Source organism: Vipera ursinii, assembly GCF_947247035.1.
Source record: "Vipera ursinii genome assembly, chromosome: 1".
Classification (NCBI taxonomy): Eukaryota; Metazoa; Chordata; class Lepidosauria; order Squamata; family Viperidae; genus Vipera; species Vipera ursinii.
Window position 1 is genome coordinate 314806916 of NC_139512.1, and position 16686 is coordinate 314823601.

At 36.1% G+C, this 16686-nt stretch overlaps 1 protein-coding gene across 2 annotated transcripts in view; it reads right to left on the minus strand.

The window, feature by feature from the left end:
* LRPPRC (leucine rich pentatricopeptide repeat containing) overlaps positions 1-16686 on the minus strand; it is a 103097-nt gene that overhangs the window by 5420 nt on the left and 80991 nt on the right. For both annotated transcript variants that reach the window (XM_083348558.1, XM_083348557.1), the window contains exons 29-33: positions 14403-14520; positions 10911-10999; positions 7010-7214; positions 4449-4579; positions 3369-3484 (exon numbers count right to left, since the gene is read on the minus strand). In XM_083348558.1, the coding sequence (XP_083204684.1) occupies positions 3369-3484; positions 4449-4579; positions 7010-7214; positions 10911-10999; positions 14403-14520 (659 nt within the window). The remainder of the gene's footprint in view (positions 1-3368; positions 3485-4448; positions 4580-7009; positions 7215-10910; positions 11000-14402; positions 14521-16686) is intronic.

Genomic DNA, 16686 nt, shown 5'->3' on the forward strand with positions numbered 1-16686 from the left:
GAACCTATGGCACGCAGGCCACAGATGGCACGCAGAGCCCTCTCTGTGGGCATACGTGCCATTGCCCCAGTCCTAGGCCTTCAGCTGGGTTTTATAAAACCTTTTCGTTTTAGGCCTCTGCCGTGTGCCAAAAAAAAAAAAAGGTTAATCAATCAATTTCAACTTCTCGCAGGAAAAAAAAAGATTTCGCAAAGTTGGAATTGATTGAACATTTTAGTCCCACCCAGTCTGCTGTTACCACTGCAGCCATGCCCACCCAATGGGCCACACCCACCCGGCACCTGACGATATGGAAGTGGGTTTTGGGTTGCAGTTTGGGCACTCAATCTCTAAAAGGTTCGCCATCACTGATCTAGGATATGAGACTATTTCATGAAGGGCATCTTAAAATAAATATTTCTGATTCTAATTCCATGCCTTAGTTCAGGGGTGTCAAACTCAATTTCATTGAGGGCCACATCAGCATTGCGGTTGCCCTCAGGGGGCCGGGTGGGCGTGGCTAGTGTGTGTATGGCCTCCTGGGTGGGTGTGGCCAGCTCTACATCGTTCGCATCAAGGGTGCCTATGGGGGCCTGGGCAGGAGTGGGACAGATCTGAGGGTCTCTGGGCCACGGCCAAGGCAGTGGGGGCCGTTCCCTCACTGTTTCCAGGATGGCTTTGTGGGCCGCAGGAAACCACTTCGTGGGCTGAATCCGGCCCCCAGGACTTGTGTTTGACATGTCTGCCTTAGTTAAATAGTGCATTGCGTATTGAAATAAATGGGTCACCTTCCTTGAGAGATAGTCACAAAATATGGTCCTAAATCCTTGAGTTTATTAATATTAGCCGTAATAGTATATGTACATGATTCTGGACGACCACAATAGAATTATAATCTGTGCACCAATTGAGAGATAAAAAATGCCATATGTAGTCTTTATGGCAGAGTTAGCCACTTCTAACAAGCAATTTTTTTTCAAAAAACAAAAACAAAAAACCACCCTTTAAAAGATGTAAGATTACACATAATTTGGGGGAAAGCAAGTGATATTTTTAACTTGAAACTAAAGTTAATGACAAAGAGGCATATTGCAAGCAGTTTAAAAAGTTATCATAGCTTTTATAACTGTCAGCGCTAAGAGATGAGAAAGTTAAGACATATTGTTCAAAATTCCCATATGGAATTAGTTACAGAAGATCTATATTGATACCATCTCTTAATGCATTTTTCACTAATTTGGACAATATTTATTGCTGTCTTCAAAGGACTCACACTTCACCCTTTAAGAATATGAAGGCCCCCAACCTTTTGGGCACCAGGGACCGGTTCCATGGAGAGAGGTTTTTCCATGGACCGGAGGGCACATGGTTTTGTGTGCTGCCTGCATCCTGGGGGTGGGGCTTTTGCTTGTTTGTGCGGACCGGTTGCTGACATGCCATGGCCCGGTACTGGTCCACAGACCTGGGGTTGGGGAGCCCTGAAGTAAAGGACTGGGTGAGAACAAAGGTAACAAAGAATAAGCACAGCTTATTAATTAGTTTCCATAGCATTCAACTTGTAGCCCACCATAACATGAATATATTTATGAAGAACAAAAAGAGGACAAAGAAAAAAAAATGATGCCTCAGTCTCAGCATTTGGGATGCTGAGAGAGGAAGACTTAAGACAAGTTGCTTGGTTCTTCCTTTCTCTTAATCTTAACACAGTAAAGAGGTCCCTTGAGAAGAAAGGTAAACCAGAGATTCTGCTTTGGTAAATCTGACAAATGATATTCTATTACAGTAACTTTGTGCAAAGCTGTATGTGTGTGTGTGTGTATTGCTCAAAAAATAAAGGGAACAATTAAACAACACAATGTACTGTATTTAATAGTAGGATGTCTTATTTTCTGTTCCCTTTATTTTTTTGAGCAATACACACACACACACACACACACAAACACACACACAGAGAGAGAGAGAGAGAGAGAGAGCGCCATTAGGCAAGTCCTTAGTATCAGTAATATAACACATTGAAATATTTGTATTGATTTTAAATGAAACTAAAAATATTTTACACGTATATTTATAAAAACTCAAAATAAAAAACCCAGTCCTAATATGTATATGTAGCTAACTATCCAGTCATCTTCAAAAAACAAGAAATGTTTTAAGAACACCACTCCAAATCTGCTCACTGATTTTCCATGAACAAATCCAAGTCATTTCCTTGGGGCAGAAATTAAACCAATTTTAACATTCTAGATAAGCTATTCATAACGATAATGAGATCCACTGAAAACCAACAGACCTCTTCAATGACCAGATGATGACCAAGCACTAAAGTTCTTTCAATTTTATAAGCAACAGACAAAAGCCTTCTTTTACCACACAGTCCTATTACCTAATCTCCCCAGATGCCGCAAAGCATTCTGATTAGGAGAGGGGGTGTTTTTCTTTCTATTTCCCTTTTAAGGTATTTAGCAGCTAAGCAGGAACAAGCATATAAAGTAGTGGTTTTTTAATCAGATACTGGAAGAAGGCTTCTGTTTGACAGAGGGAGCTTACACGAAGCCCACAATTTGCTGGATCATTGTGGTTCTCTGACTGCCACCTGCTGGGAAAGTCAGTCTGCTGGAGCCTGTTTGTGTACATTCCCAGTGCCAGCTCTTATCACTCAGTTTGTTCTGCATTTTTCTCAGCTCTATATTTAGCCCTGTTAAACTAGCGCAAACATGGTCATCCCATTCCCTGAAGACTGCCAATTCTAAAAGGGAGAGAATATGGTTCACTGCATTTGTCAGTTAACAGATTAATTGCTTTTTTTAAAAAAAACAAAAACAAAAAACCAACAAAACCCCTTTTAGTACTTTAGCAATTCAAAAGCTAAGGAAATCACTGTTTGAAAAATAAAACCCCACTTTTGCTTGAGAAATGTTGTTTAATGGTAAACCATGTTCACTGTCTGAGTTTTTAATCTTAATTTTCCATTAAGCAGAGACAGAAAATACTTTATCAAAAAACACAAGCCTTCGCTCTCCTTCTCCCATCTGCTCTGCAGCAAAACAGACCCAGACATTTATAACAAGTCTGTAAAGAAGCAGAATATGCTACACGCAGGAAATACTTCAAAAGGTGACATATTTAGGATAAACCTGAGATTAAATTACTCTAAAGAGCACTTGTTCCTTTGTTTCAGAGATTTAGAATCATTTCATCTGCCTCCAAAAATATAAAAAAATAATAAAAAAACCCCAAACATTTATCTGAACAATCACAGTATAATAATACCTGGATACAGTGTATAATAAGACCTTTAGTATATCTTGTCCATGGAATGTTTTATTACACACACACACACACACACACACACCCCTTTAGATTCATGTTTGATTTTGGCATATTCTTACCTGTAGAAGCAGCTCAGCATCATTCACTCTTTCGTGCTCTATGTACTGAAGGAAAAGGTTTGTAACAGGCTTATAAATTCCAAACTGATTTGCCAATCTTTCAGTCATGGCACTCACTGTAAAACAAATGCATAAATAAATATGCAGAAAATAAAATAAGGCTTATTAATATAAGAGAAATCATTGAAGTTGGGAAAGAAAATGGGGTACAGGTCCGTAATTTTAATGTTTTTAATAGCAGTTTATCAATTTTTGCTGTTTTTTAATTTACAGCATATGAATTGATTTATAACATAAAATGGTTAAACAATAAAATATGTTACAAATAAATAAATAAATAATAATAATAAATAAATAAATAAATAAAAAGTGGTGATTTCACCCTTTGACCTGAACTGATAATCAATTTAACTGTGCATTAAAAAAAATTATATTTAAATAGTTCCATTTGATTTTGAATTTTTGTCTATTGGCTGCCTTGAGTACTGTTCAGGTTGAAAGGCTGAGGGAAAAGCAAAAGTAATGTATAAATGAACACCTATCATCAATAAAGAAGTAAAACTCCTGGCACTGCAATCCTACAGTATAGGATTATATATTTCAGACTGCCTCCTTTTGGGCAGAGGCTACGGGGCAGAACTCATCTCAGAATTCTATTTCCCAGCTGTCATAGAAATCACTTGGGATGCTTCTCCTCTAATGTCAAAACACCTCTTGCTGTCCGATCCTGTTCTAGGAAACATGCAGCCCAGCATTTAGTAAATGTGATCACCTAAAGTTCAATGTTTTTCAAACTTGGCAACTCTAGGCTGCATAAGACTTCAACCCCCAGAATTCCCTAGCCCAGAAGTCCACACATCTTAAAAAGTTGCCAAGTTTGAAATACATTCACCTAGGCTGTTTGTCGCAGGTAAAATTCCATTTTAAGTGACGCTACTTTTGAAATTAGCACAAAATGAGCTATATAAGACTTAAAACAACTGCCTGCTTCAAGAACTGACCAAATAGGAAAGATTTTAAAATTTTCTGAAGTTTTTTGTAAGACGGTGATACCAGCGGACTTTTTTTTGCCACACTTACATTTTTCCAAAGCTGTTTCCTCTTTGTCTTCTAACAATTTTCTGAATACAAAGGATAGGTTTGCATCTTCAGTCAGTTGTCTAGAAATGAACTTCTCCTCAATGTATTCTGTGGCAGCATCGCAGTTATTGCTGGTGAAAGTAAAAAGCTGCATTAGCTAAGTTAGAATTAGAATTCATATGCCAATAAAGCAAGTCCATGAATGTTTTATTCTATTACTACATTAATATTACACAGAATAGCAATGTTAAAAGTATCACTCCACTCATGCAGACACTGTTATAATACAAAGTGAAACACATTTACGGCCCAGTGCATAACAACAGTACTGGCGCCATTTCCTTCAGAAATAAACTATAAGGTTTTCTACCATTGAATAACATTACTTTTTTGGTAACAGAAAAAAATAACATGTAGGTTAGTTACCTTTGAAATATGTGGAATTAAAAATTAAAAATATCCAAAAAAAACAAAAGATACAGGGAAAACAGCATGTTTATAATATTAAATACTTTCTTGAATTTTCCATAGTTACCTTTTTGGATGTAGACACAACTATATTAAATATGATATGCTCACCAGTGTCTGTAACAACCAGGCTGGTGCCAAAATGAAGATGTGTATCATATCATTGCAGAAAGGATAGAACTCATGTCACAATATCTGGCACAAATATGTACAAATATGCACAAATATGTAGGCCTCATCATTTTCATCATTTGCAACTTCGTGTCGTTCCATTCCTACCCATGGATAGGTTTCATGGTTTTGTTCTAATATTTTTACTTTCTAGTGCAGGGGTAGGCAACCTCGGCTCTTTTATGACTCATGGACTTCAACTCCCAGAATTCCTGAGCCAGCTGGCTCAGGAATTCTGGGAGTTGAAGACTATGAGTCATAAAAGAGCCAAGGTTGCCTACCCCTGTTCTAGTGTAACAGAAATGGCAACATGACAAAACTACTGTAGTCATAAGAAATAAACACAACTTATTGTCCCTTTGATTTTAAAGAGTTGTAGACTTCAGAGTCTGTCTGCAACAATATGTGGACATACTTAGGCAAATATTATACCTAAGATACTGGAAGACATGTGAAAGTTCATAGTTAACTGCTAATTTAGAAAGGTACCTGATTCTAAATGCAGCAATATTTTCTCCCTGCAGACAGCTGACATAATATCTGAATTGGTTGATAAAAATGGACTACAGCAAATAGATAACTGGGCTATAAAATGGCAAAAAGGTTTGTACTATTGTTTGTTGCCATGTTCTTCTACCTGATCCAATCTTATATGTGTACTTTGGACCTTTCCTGATGTTAAACTGATGTTTAAAAGAGAAGTTGGAGTCTTCCAGCATTTCCAAAAGACTAGTTTTTAAAACTGATTTAATGAAAGATTTTGGATACTATTAAGAATTTGTAAAGCTTATTTCTCCTTAGAAGGATGCTAATCCATGTTCAGAAACAGAAAGGATGAACGTGGAAATGAAACTGTTAAAATGGTTCTTCGATCTTTCTACCCAAATTTATCTATCTTTTCAAATACTTTGCCAGTCTTCATTAGGACTATCATCAATATATGTCTGGGGTATACATATCTGTAATATAGCATATTCTACCAAAGTACTGATTGTGAGAAAAGAACCAAATTTATTTGAGAGGCTAGCAGAAGAACTATGTTCCCAAATCTTCTATTATCTGAAAAGAACTTTCAAACATTCCATTAGACAAATAAGTGATTATTTATTTTAAGGTACTCACAATCTTTAGGACCCAGATTGTTGGGGGCAATTAAGCTGACTTTGTAATAATGCCGCTTGGGGGTGTGTGTGAAAGCCCTAATAAGCAGGCATATACATAGAATGAAGGCTACTGCTAAGCTTGTAAGCCGCCCTGAGTCTTCGGAGAAGGGCGGGATATAAATGGAATTAAAATTAAATTAAATTAAATTAAATTAATCTTTTATTATTCTGCATTATCACAGGAGTGCAAAGCAATTTTAACACACATGTAAAGCTTACTGCTACAAACACGTGTGCACTATGCTTGAATTACAAGAGTTAGCAAGAGTTAGCTTACATCAACGTTTCATTCAAGTAGACAGAATTTTAAAAACAGGTATGTTAGACGTGAAAGTCAGTTTAGTGTAGTAGTTAAGACGTCAGGCTAGAACCTAGGAGACCATGAGTTCTAGTCCTGCCTTAGGCATGAAGACAGTGGGGTGGCCTTGGGCCAGTCATTTTCATTCAGCCCTAGGAAGGATGCAATGGCAAATCACTTCTTAAAAAACTTGCCAAGAAAACTGCAAGAAAGATTTGTCCAGGCAGTCTTCCAAGAATTGGACACAATAGTATTGCAAGTTCACTTATCCATTAATAATCTGCAGTTTTTGCATTTCATTAAATAGACTCCAACATTCATTGTTTCTAGGATAAGAATCTTCTGTGTTAGCCAAGTCAAGCATTTAACTATTATGAAGAAACGGTTATTGATAATAAGATCACCCTAAACTTGATTCCCTACTAGTACAAAGAAGTGGTACCTATTATCGAGTTACTTACTTTTTGATGCGAGCCAATGCAGTATTGTTGATGAAAAGCATTCTTGGGAATTTAACAATCTCATGGAGAGGTTCTATTAATTTCTCAATTTCCTTTATACTCTCTTCATCTCCTTTCTGACCGAATGCCTGAACAAGCCGAATAATTGCTAGCTGACTGGGTATCTGACCATTTTCAAGAAGTGTATTGAGGGAAGACATTGCTTCTATTGAATAGATTAAAAAAACAGATGTTATTCAAAACAGTAGATTCTGACATTACCAATTCAACCTATCAGTTTTTTTAGACTGTTTTCCAAAAGCTATTATATGTTGCTATGTATATCTTAAGGGACGCAGTGGGTCAGTGGGTTAGGACGCTGAGCTTGTCGATCAGAAGGTCGGCAGTTTGGCGGGTCGAATCCCGAGTGCCGCGTAACAGAGTGAGCTGAGCGCCTGTTACTCGTCCCAGCTTCTGCCAACCTAGCAGTTCGAAAGCACGTAAAAATGCAAGTAGAAAAATAGGGGCCACTACGGTGGGAAGGTAACAGCGTTCCGTGCGCCTTTGGCGTCTAGTCATGCCGACCACATGACCACGGAGACGTCCTTGGACAAACGCTGGCTCTTCGGCTTTGAAACGGAGATGAGCACTGGCCCCTAGAGTCGGAAACAACTAGCACGCATGTGCGAGGGAACCTTTACCTTTACGTATATCTTGCATGTAATATTTTGAGGTCTACATTTCCAAGACTACTTCTTTACCTCTAATTAGTTAACGGCCTATCCACTGCAAGATGAAGGCCTCGTCTGCATGTTTCCAACCAACACGGTCCTGAGCTTTCTTTTGCCCACAATTCTTGCTGATGTTGTCAATCCATCTTGTTTTATGTCTCTTTTGTGGATGCTTTTTATCAAATGGGATCCATTCTATGATTGCCTTGATCCACCTGCCATCAGTTCTTGTCTCCAGAATCTCAAGGCTAACATTATTTTTCCAATAAAACTTTGATTTAATGGACCATTGAAGTTGGAATAAGGAGCAGTTCCCATTCATATCACTATTAAGTCTAACTGAAGTAATATATCATTATATAACTGATATTTTTATGCTAACCTATGTCATTTCAGTAAAGACATAAATTATATAATTAGAGAAAAGATGTAAAAATTGTTTAGACTGCTTCAGATAAATATCTGGAGATGAAATCTTAAAAAAAAAGTTGCATCTTAAGCGCCCTAAATGGAGATCCAGAAAAATAAAAGTTTCGCTATAAAAATGTGACTATTTTCTTAATGAAAATTAATGACTATAATTTAGACTAAAAAAAATGTATCCACATCTGATTTGTATGTATTATTGACCAAGGTCATAATTCTCCCTATTTTAGTCACAACAGCTATGTATTAATTTTCCTATTAAAAATTCTGATGCACTCAGTAAGTGCAACAAATACAAACATATCCCATAATTCACTGCCCCCAAAATTGTACAGAATACTTCTAAGGCCCACATGGCTTTTGTTAAACTTAAGTTTATGATTTATTACAATCCCATGCAAGCAATAAAAACAATCAATACAAAACCAACATATTGCACCACTACTGTATGAAATTAACTTAAGGCCAAGCACCTGCTGGGACAGTATTACTCTGGCTAGGTTTTGAAAGTCTATAAATTAGAGGCCACCTGTATCTCCAGAAGAGAGTGCTCCATAAGATGGAGGCCGCTACAGAGTGGAGGCCGCTACGCAAATCAGTAAATCCTCTGAGGATGGAGACCTGCAACAGGCTCTTTGGAGGAATGGAGTGGTCAGACTCAGTTTCGGGAAGGTGATGCCTGATATTATTCTCTTTATTGCAGTATAAAGAGCTTTAGAGATAGTAACCAGCACTTTGATTTGGGCCTAGAAGCCAAATTTGAAACCAGTGCAGTGACTGCACAATTAGCGTTCTTTTTGTGTGACACAAATAACCCATCCAGTTTTGTGCCAATTGTAGTTGCTACAATGTGGAGCCATGCATTGCAGTAGGCCAACTGGGAACAATCAAGGCACGAATTACCTTTACTGGAGTATCCCTGGTCTAGGTAGATCACATCAGCAATCATATTAAGTATTTTTAAAATATAGAATCCATCCAATTTCAGTTGTTCAATTTTTATCCTAGCTTCCCTGATCTACTTTAAATAATCAAAAATTGGCTAAATAAAGCACAGCAAAGAGAAACAGAGATTGATGCACTCAGCACTGAGACAATGATATCAAGATTTGCAAGTGTTTCATTAGGTATTGTTGAGAGCCTGCCAGAAGGATATCCAGCAAGAGAAAGGGAAAAGGGAAAGGAAGGGAAGGGAAGCAGACACATCTGTAGAAATCAAGAGGTCAAATAAAAGCAAAGAAGTTCGTCCAATAGCTTGAAGCAGGAAGTCCCTGTCTATCTACCAGCAATCTTTTACTGCATCCTTTAGCTGCTATCCAAGAGGGAGCCAAAAAAAGGAAATTATGAGAGAACAGCAAGATATCTTGCTGTGCTGTAGAAATTTTGCTTAAATACTGGTCTAAAGGGAAGACACGAGAGAAGAAGCTATTCTCCCAGTGACTTCTGAATACTTTGAGATTCAGGATATCATGTCTGGCATTATAGGGTCATGGCAGCTGATTGATGGGCAATTATTTCTGTTCAAAAGATTCCCTGGGGATAATCACTTGGGAACCACATGGAGCTTAAACAGAACATAAGTAGGGCCAAAGCAAAATATGAACAGGCCACCCACAGTTCTTCCTACATTTTTTTCATCTCCTAGTAATCTTTCTTTCTATGCTGTTTCAGACACCTTCACTTCTTCCCACTTCATAGACTGCTAAAGGACAGGCAATTCTTATCAGAGATCTGAACTTAAAGAGGACTCTTTAATTAAGCCAATAACTGTATATTGTTATTGGCTACAGATTATCCAAACCCAACATATTTAAACTAAGATATATTCTTCAGAGAATTCATGAAACTATATGATTTAGCAATAGTCCTCCTACCTTTAAGAAGGCCATTTGCTAAACTAGGATTAAAAATGAAATAAACTATGGAAAAATGCATTTAAGCATATGATGAAAAACACAAAAGACATTTTCAGTGGCAATATGTAACAACTATGGTATAAACATGGAATTTGTCCTAGTTCAGTTTGTGATCCTAAACCTCACTGCCCTTCTCGCTATGTGAAAACCAGTAGATTCTGAAGGCAGATGTTCAAGATGAACCTAAACTAGACTCAAATAAATGAATATAGAATAACATTAAAATTGTTCACTGCTGCATTCACAAGTATTTAAACTGTTTAGCCAGTACTGCTGTTACCATGCAAAGTAAGTTTACAAAGAGTACAGAAGGACAATGTATGTTTTATTACTGCTGGCATTGAGAACTGTTAAAAGTAATCAATTAAGTTTTTAAAAAATCAGTATTATAAACATTTAACACTCAATTTAACTCACTTGATATCTGGTGCTATCAACACAATGTGCAGGAAGAAACTGCTGGGAATTGTTTCAGATGCTCTAAGGTATGTTAATTTTCAAAGCAAAATGAATTGTGCTGTGAATTTTAACGCATTTGAAAGCCTGTACTTTTTCTCGTTCTGGAACACAAATTTTGCATGTCTGAAGAGCTGTGATTCATCTTAAGAAAACCCATCTTGTGTTAAATGGAACGGAAACTGGACTAAGTGGTCAAATGACAAGTACATTCATATTCAAGCTGTATTATAAATGCATGTACAGTAATTTACGTCTCTCAGCTACCACAAAAGGCGCTTGATAAGCAGGTAATTTGCTAAATGGACTCCTTTATCCAAGTATTCGAAGGGCGTTACAAGAAAAATCTGCAGAGGCATTAATGTGACGTAAAGGTCAAGCATTGTGACATACCTTTCAAATAATCCCGCCTAACTTGCGTTAAGATGAGGAGGCTGCTGGCAGCATCGTTCAGCACGAAGCCCTTGATGTGGTTCTCAGCGCTAAAAGAAGCAGACATTTAGAAAGGAATTACTGACATGCTTCTGATACGATAATAAATGGTTGAGCACCAAGGTGAAATTATAAAAACTACTGTTCGTATGTTAAAAATATTGCTGCAAAATATCGACCTGGAGACAGCTTTTGTGTTATCCTGTCAATGGTTATAGAAGGATAATTTTTTTGTGCATTCTGACAGATGACAAAGTTGGAAATGAGCAACAAAAGAAACAAAGTACAAGATTTTTTTAAACAATCGGTTCAGATTCTTGAATGCTGACATATTACATGACGAAAATAACTGCATGCCCACTATTGTTCTGCTGTATCCTAAGCGGGATACTTTGTTCTTCTTTTTAAAACAGTCACCATAATTATAAAATGTAAAACCATTCTTCCTGCAATAAAAAAATGAAACATTTATTTTCAGCACGGTATATTTTAAATACAAATCAAAGGGATATTATGAACCAGCTCTGTATAATTTGGTTGATTTAATTTTCAATTTTTTGTCATCTAGACATATGCAGGATTAAAAAAAATATGCATTACTCTGCTGTCCTAAAACTAAACTGCATCATTCATTAATTCAGTATTTTAAAAGGCAAAAACAAAACAAAAATGATCAACTTCACTTACCAGAAATTGCAAGAAATTAGCTTTACTAATATTTAAGTCCTTTTGGAAAAAAAAATACTTCTAACACGCTGATCAGAAAACCTTTTTCTATTTTCATGTCCATGGCTTTAAATGGTCCCCACATAATTAAATATAGACTTTACTCTGAAAATTCCCCCAGAGAGAAGTAAATACAAGACTGACATTTGTTGTATCAACAGTCAGGATAAACCAGAGGGATCATCTTGTGAGAAGCAACAGAAGAGCCCACCTTTCTGAATTTATGAACTGAGCGGATTAGGAAGTAAACAGAGTCATTGCTAAATTATTCTCCCCAATCTCAAGAAAATCCTCTGGTAAGTTCATAATATGACCTTCCTCTCAGTCACTTTCAGCCTCTGGACCCTCTGGATTTTCTGCTTAATCTCTGCCTAAGCCCTCATTGCTCTTTTTTTTTCCTTTGGCCCCATCTGTCAAAACCTGTAAGTCAAAAACTCATGCACAGAACCATAAATGACATATAACAAAGGATTTACTTTCCCCAATCTTCCAATCTTTAGTGCAATTAAATAAGTGCTATTATTACAGACTTAATCCCTTATTTCAAAATTATTACATTTCTATTTTAGAACTACAGTTAAATTTCATCAAGATCTTTAGGCTGAACAAAATAAAAATAAAATATTTTTCTATAAAGGCATTAATATTCAGTATTTCCAATTTATCTAACAGAAATTGATTAAAAAATATCTAGCCTTACAGGTAGAAAAAAGAAAGTAATGACTGTAAGCTAGGCAGAACTCTCCTTTCAAAATAACCTGATCTTGGAATTCTCCTTTCCCAATATACAATCATACTGTATTTTTTTTAATCCCATTTATATCCCGCCCTTCTCCGAACTTGGATTACCACATTTTTTTTATTTTAGTATTTTTTGTTTGCTGGTAATAAGACTATATAAAATGTATTGTGTTCTGATATATTGGCCTGCTTAAATTTTTCCCCAAAGTGTTAACCTTTGTCAATGTAACGAAAAGCAGTCCTAATGATTTATGTTTGCAATTTACCAAGCAACCCTGAAAATTCTTTGTTTTGACACCTAATGTAGGTATATCCTATAAATCAAAGTTAATGTACAATGTAGCAAGGTAAGCAGGTTTTATATTAGACCCTCTCCTGTTACATAAGGCTGCCATTTGGTTAAAAGTATCTCTGTGTTTCTCTGTTCTTTATTTTCTGGATTAGTATCTATACTGCAATCCATTTTGGATGCAATGGTAAAGTATGATTTAGCTGAGCATTAGATATATAAATCTAGTATGCTGTCTCTCAACTCTCTCTTTCTCTAGAATATCAGTGAAGAGAAGACCATGGATAATTTTTATTTTGTTTTCTTGAAACAGGTTATTTTTCATAACCCAAGCTGTTTTTGTTCTTACTTGAATGTTAAAATAACAGGAAGAAAGAATATTAGGTATGTTCACCAACTGAATTATTTATACAAATAATAAAGGCAGGATATAAAATGAATGAATAAATAAAAATATAATAATAATAAAAAATAAACAGCTTTGCTAAGATTTGACATACGGTGCTAAATTATGCTAAAGCAGAATTAGCTGAAGTACAAGAGAAAGGTTCCAATTTTTTCCCATGCATTTGGGAAGGACAACTGGAAACGACTGTAAAAGCTAAAGCTAATGCACATTAATCTTGTGTTTGTTTACTAGTAACCATTTTATTCCTAGTTGTGCAATATGTCCAAGTATAGCCAAATACAGGGTAAGATTTTAGGGTTAAATACTGAAGTTAATTTTAACTTTCTCTATTATTTTATTTTAAACAATTTCAGTATAATTTTAATTAGTTCACAATTTAAATCTTGCTTTAACTGTTTTCTGTTCATGTTCACCTTTCTTTCTAGCAGACTATTTTTTTTTGAAAAATTTAATCAACCTGTTGGCAATTTTGTGTTTCTGTATATTAATTACTTAAGATAAATCTCTGTTTTTTGAGTATATAAATATCTCAGGTTTGTTTTCTAGTAGCTATTTAATTCTATTATTGTTGTTTTTGTTATAATAATCTGAGTCTAATAAACTACCCTTTCAACAGTCTTCTGATTTAAAACTTCTCTCTCGTTCTTGATTATAATGTAAGCTAAGTTTAAAGATAATTCGTTTTTCTAAGTCTTAATATTCACAGCTGATACCCACCACTATTTCTACAGTGCAGAGGATCAGATTTCAGTTGGAGATCCTGGCCACACAATCTTCTGTATGTAATCTCTCTTTCTCACTATCGATATAAAATCAATCCAGACACTAATAAGTCTATTTCAAGAAAGTTTTTTTCAGAGATTCAAGCAATTGAAGCAATGTGTGGCACAGTTGCATATTCAGATCTCTCTTCCATACTGGGGATTTTATGCATGAAGCAAAGCTGTCCGATGCACTAAATGACGTTTATTCCTATTCATATGATTCTGTCAAGAGAACATTTGCTATATTTGTTGTCTGGTCTTGAGACCCCAGGACCACCTACACATATGAAGTGTTTGGTGTTTTGATAATGTGCACATTTGTTAAATTGCTAAGTGTACCAAATGTGTGACTCAGTCATGATGGACTATTAACCAAGATGACTTGAGAATGTCAACTTTTTTGATGCAGTGGTGGAAAGTCTAGTACATTACACTGTCCTTAAACAACAGGCAAAGTATGAAATAATGTACATGAAAAATGACCCATAACTGGTAAAGACAGATGCGTACATAAAAAGACTTACACTTTTTTTACTTCCATTGCTTCTGAAAGAGAACCATGGCTGAGCAATGCTTTGATAAGATTGTTGTAACAACTGACATTAAGTACATCCTTTGCCATTTGAAAAAGCCTGTATGCCTCTGCAAAAGAATTTAAAAAACAATAAATGTGTCAGCGTTTATTGAAGTGGCATAGTAAAATGTTCATCTCTTCTTTATAACAGCACATGAAACAAACCCGTTTCTCTGCTCTTCTTTCTGAGTTCAAAGCTACATTTAAGAGCTGTTTTAGTGTCCAATAAAAATCTAATTTCTACTTAATTTTTAGCAACTTAAATTTGTCTTCATACTAAAAGGGGGGAGAGGAATTACTGCCACAAATGAGGAACAAGTTATGCCTTAGCCAGTTACAACAGCCCTTTTCAAATCACTATCAAATCACTGCAATGCTACTCATTTAAGAATACTCTACATTCAATTTTAAGGTAATTCCTGATTCTTGTGATAGTCACAATGGTTAATATTTATCCCAGATATCTTTAGGAAATATTAGCAATCTTTCTACTTTTGAGAGATGAAATTATTTGCTTACAAGGTTTACATAGAAACATACCATTTATAAATATACTACAACAGCATTTATCTGACTGATTAATGGTTTTATTTCACACATTCACAAAAACTGACAATCAAAAGACATTAAAAGAAGAGGAAGCTAAGGAGGAAAAGGGAAGTATACTTTTCAATCATTTACTTTTCTGAACAAGATTAAGGTGTGAATGTCCCAACAAAAACATTAATTTGCTCTAAAAAAACCCGTTACATATCTAAACCCCCACCACTGTTCAATACTTTACTTTAGAAAGTCATTTTAATCATCAGAATACAGTATTACACATAAAAGTGCTTGTATATGCCTTTAATATCTAGTGGAATTCTGCTTAGTTTTGAAAATATATCCAGAAAACTGAATGAAGAATAGGTGAGACAGAACTTACACTACATGTACTTGCCAGACAGATGCACATCCTATGTTATTCTTAAAGGTAAAATAGGTCATCATCAGCAGTCGAGATTAACGAAAAAACATGAAGCCAGGCTAGCTGGCATGCTTCCTGGGGTGTTTTACTTAATATCTCATCAGCAACAAAATACTCTAGTATTAAAAAAGCCTAATCAATTATATTGAGTAAGAGGCAAAAGGGCTAATATGTCAGTTCCACTCCAAGCATTCCTCCTTCCAAAAATGGAACACTTTAGAGATTAGGAATAAATATATGTGACTAAAATATGTTAAATTGGCTGCAGGTATAGACAGGCCCTGGGACATTTCTTTCCCTCTTGATATTCATGGAAGGTAGCTGAAGGGTAGCTGGATGTTCAGTGAAGAAAATGATCTTTCATGATAAGAGTAACACACTGCTTTCCTACAACAGAATTAAAACATTTGATAGTGGAACAAACTTAAAACTGTTTGGGAGAGCTTAACTTCTATTAAAGGAGCTTAACTCTATAGGAACTACTTTCTGCACCACTCTCTTACTGAATGTTTCTTTAGCTAAGATGGATGGGTTAAGTTGGTAATATTTAATAAAGATCTTGATTATGTGGCAATTCAATAAATACCCCTAGCTCACACTCTAGTTTCATACAGGATTTCATCCACCCTGAAAGGGAAGAATATCCACTGGAGACAGAAGGAATGGATTCTTGCCCATGATACCAAATCTACATAGGTTGTCATATGATCCTAAAGACTAACAAGTTTCATGAGTCAGTCTTTCAAATTCAGGTAACTGAGGCTAAGACACCCATCTTTGCTCCTCCTCTTTGCTGGATGGGATGAAACAATGTCCATTCTTACTGGAACTGCTGCAGCTTGTTCAGAAGTCTCTATTCCCCCAGCATGGTTTGAATAGTAGGAACTAGAATTGTAAGAACTAAAGGAATGACAGAAGTAACTTGAAGTCCTCCTAGTCTTCCTTTCATAACTTTTTTTCGACAGGGATACAGCTTAAGTCTCTAGGGCTTCTCCAGTTTTCCATCCTTGAATGGGCCCAATATGAGCACCAAAGCAGATAAAATCTTTGTACCAGTTCTTCAGCCATAACTGCCCTCCGGCGGCCATAGTAGGTGACACTCATCTAGCTGAAAATTCTAGGCTATCTGTCCAGAAGGGATCCATCATGGCCGGTTAACTCATGTCCCTTCCAAATTCCTTAGGGACAATGAATTAATTGTTTTGTCTACAGGAAACAGGCTCCAGAAACGACAGATATAGCAAGAGAAACTACAGCCTCATGATCT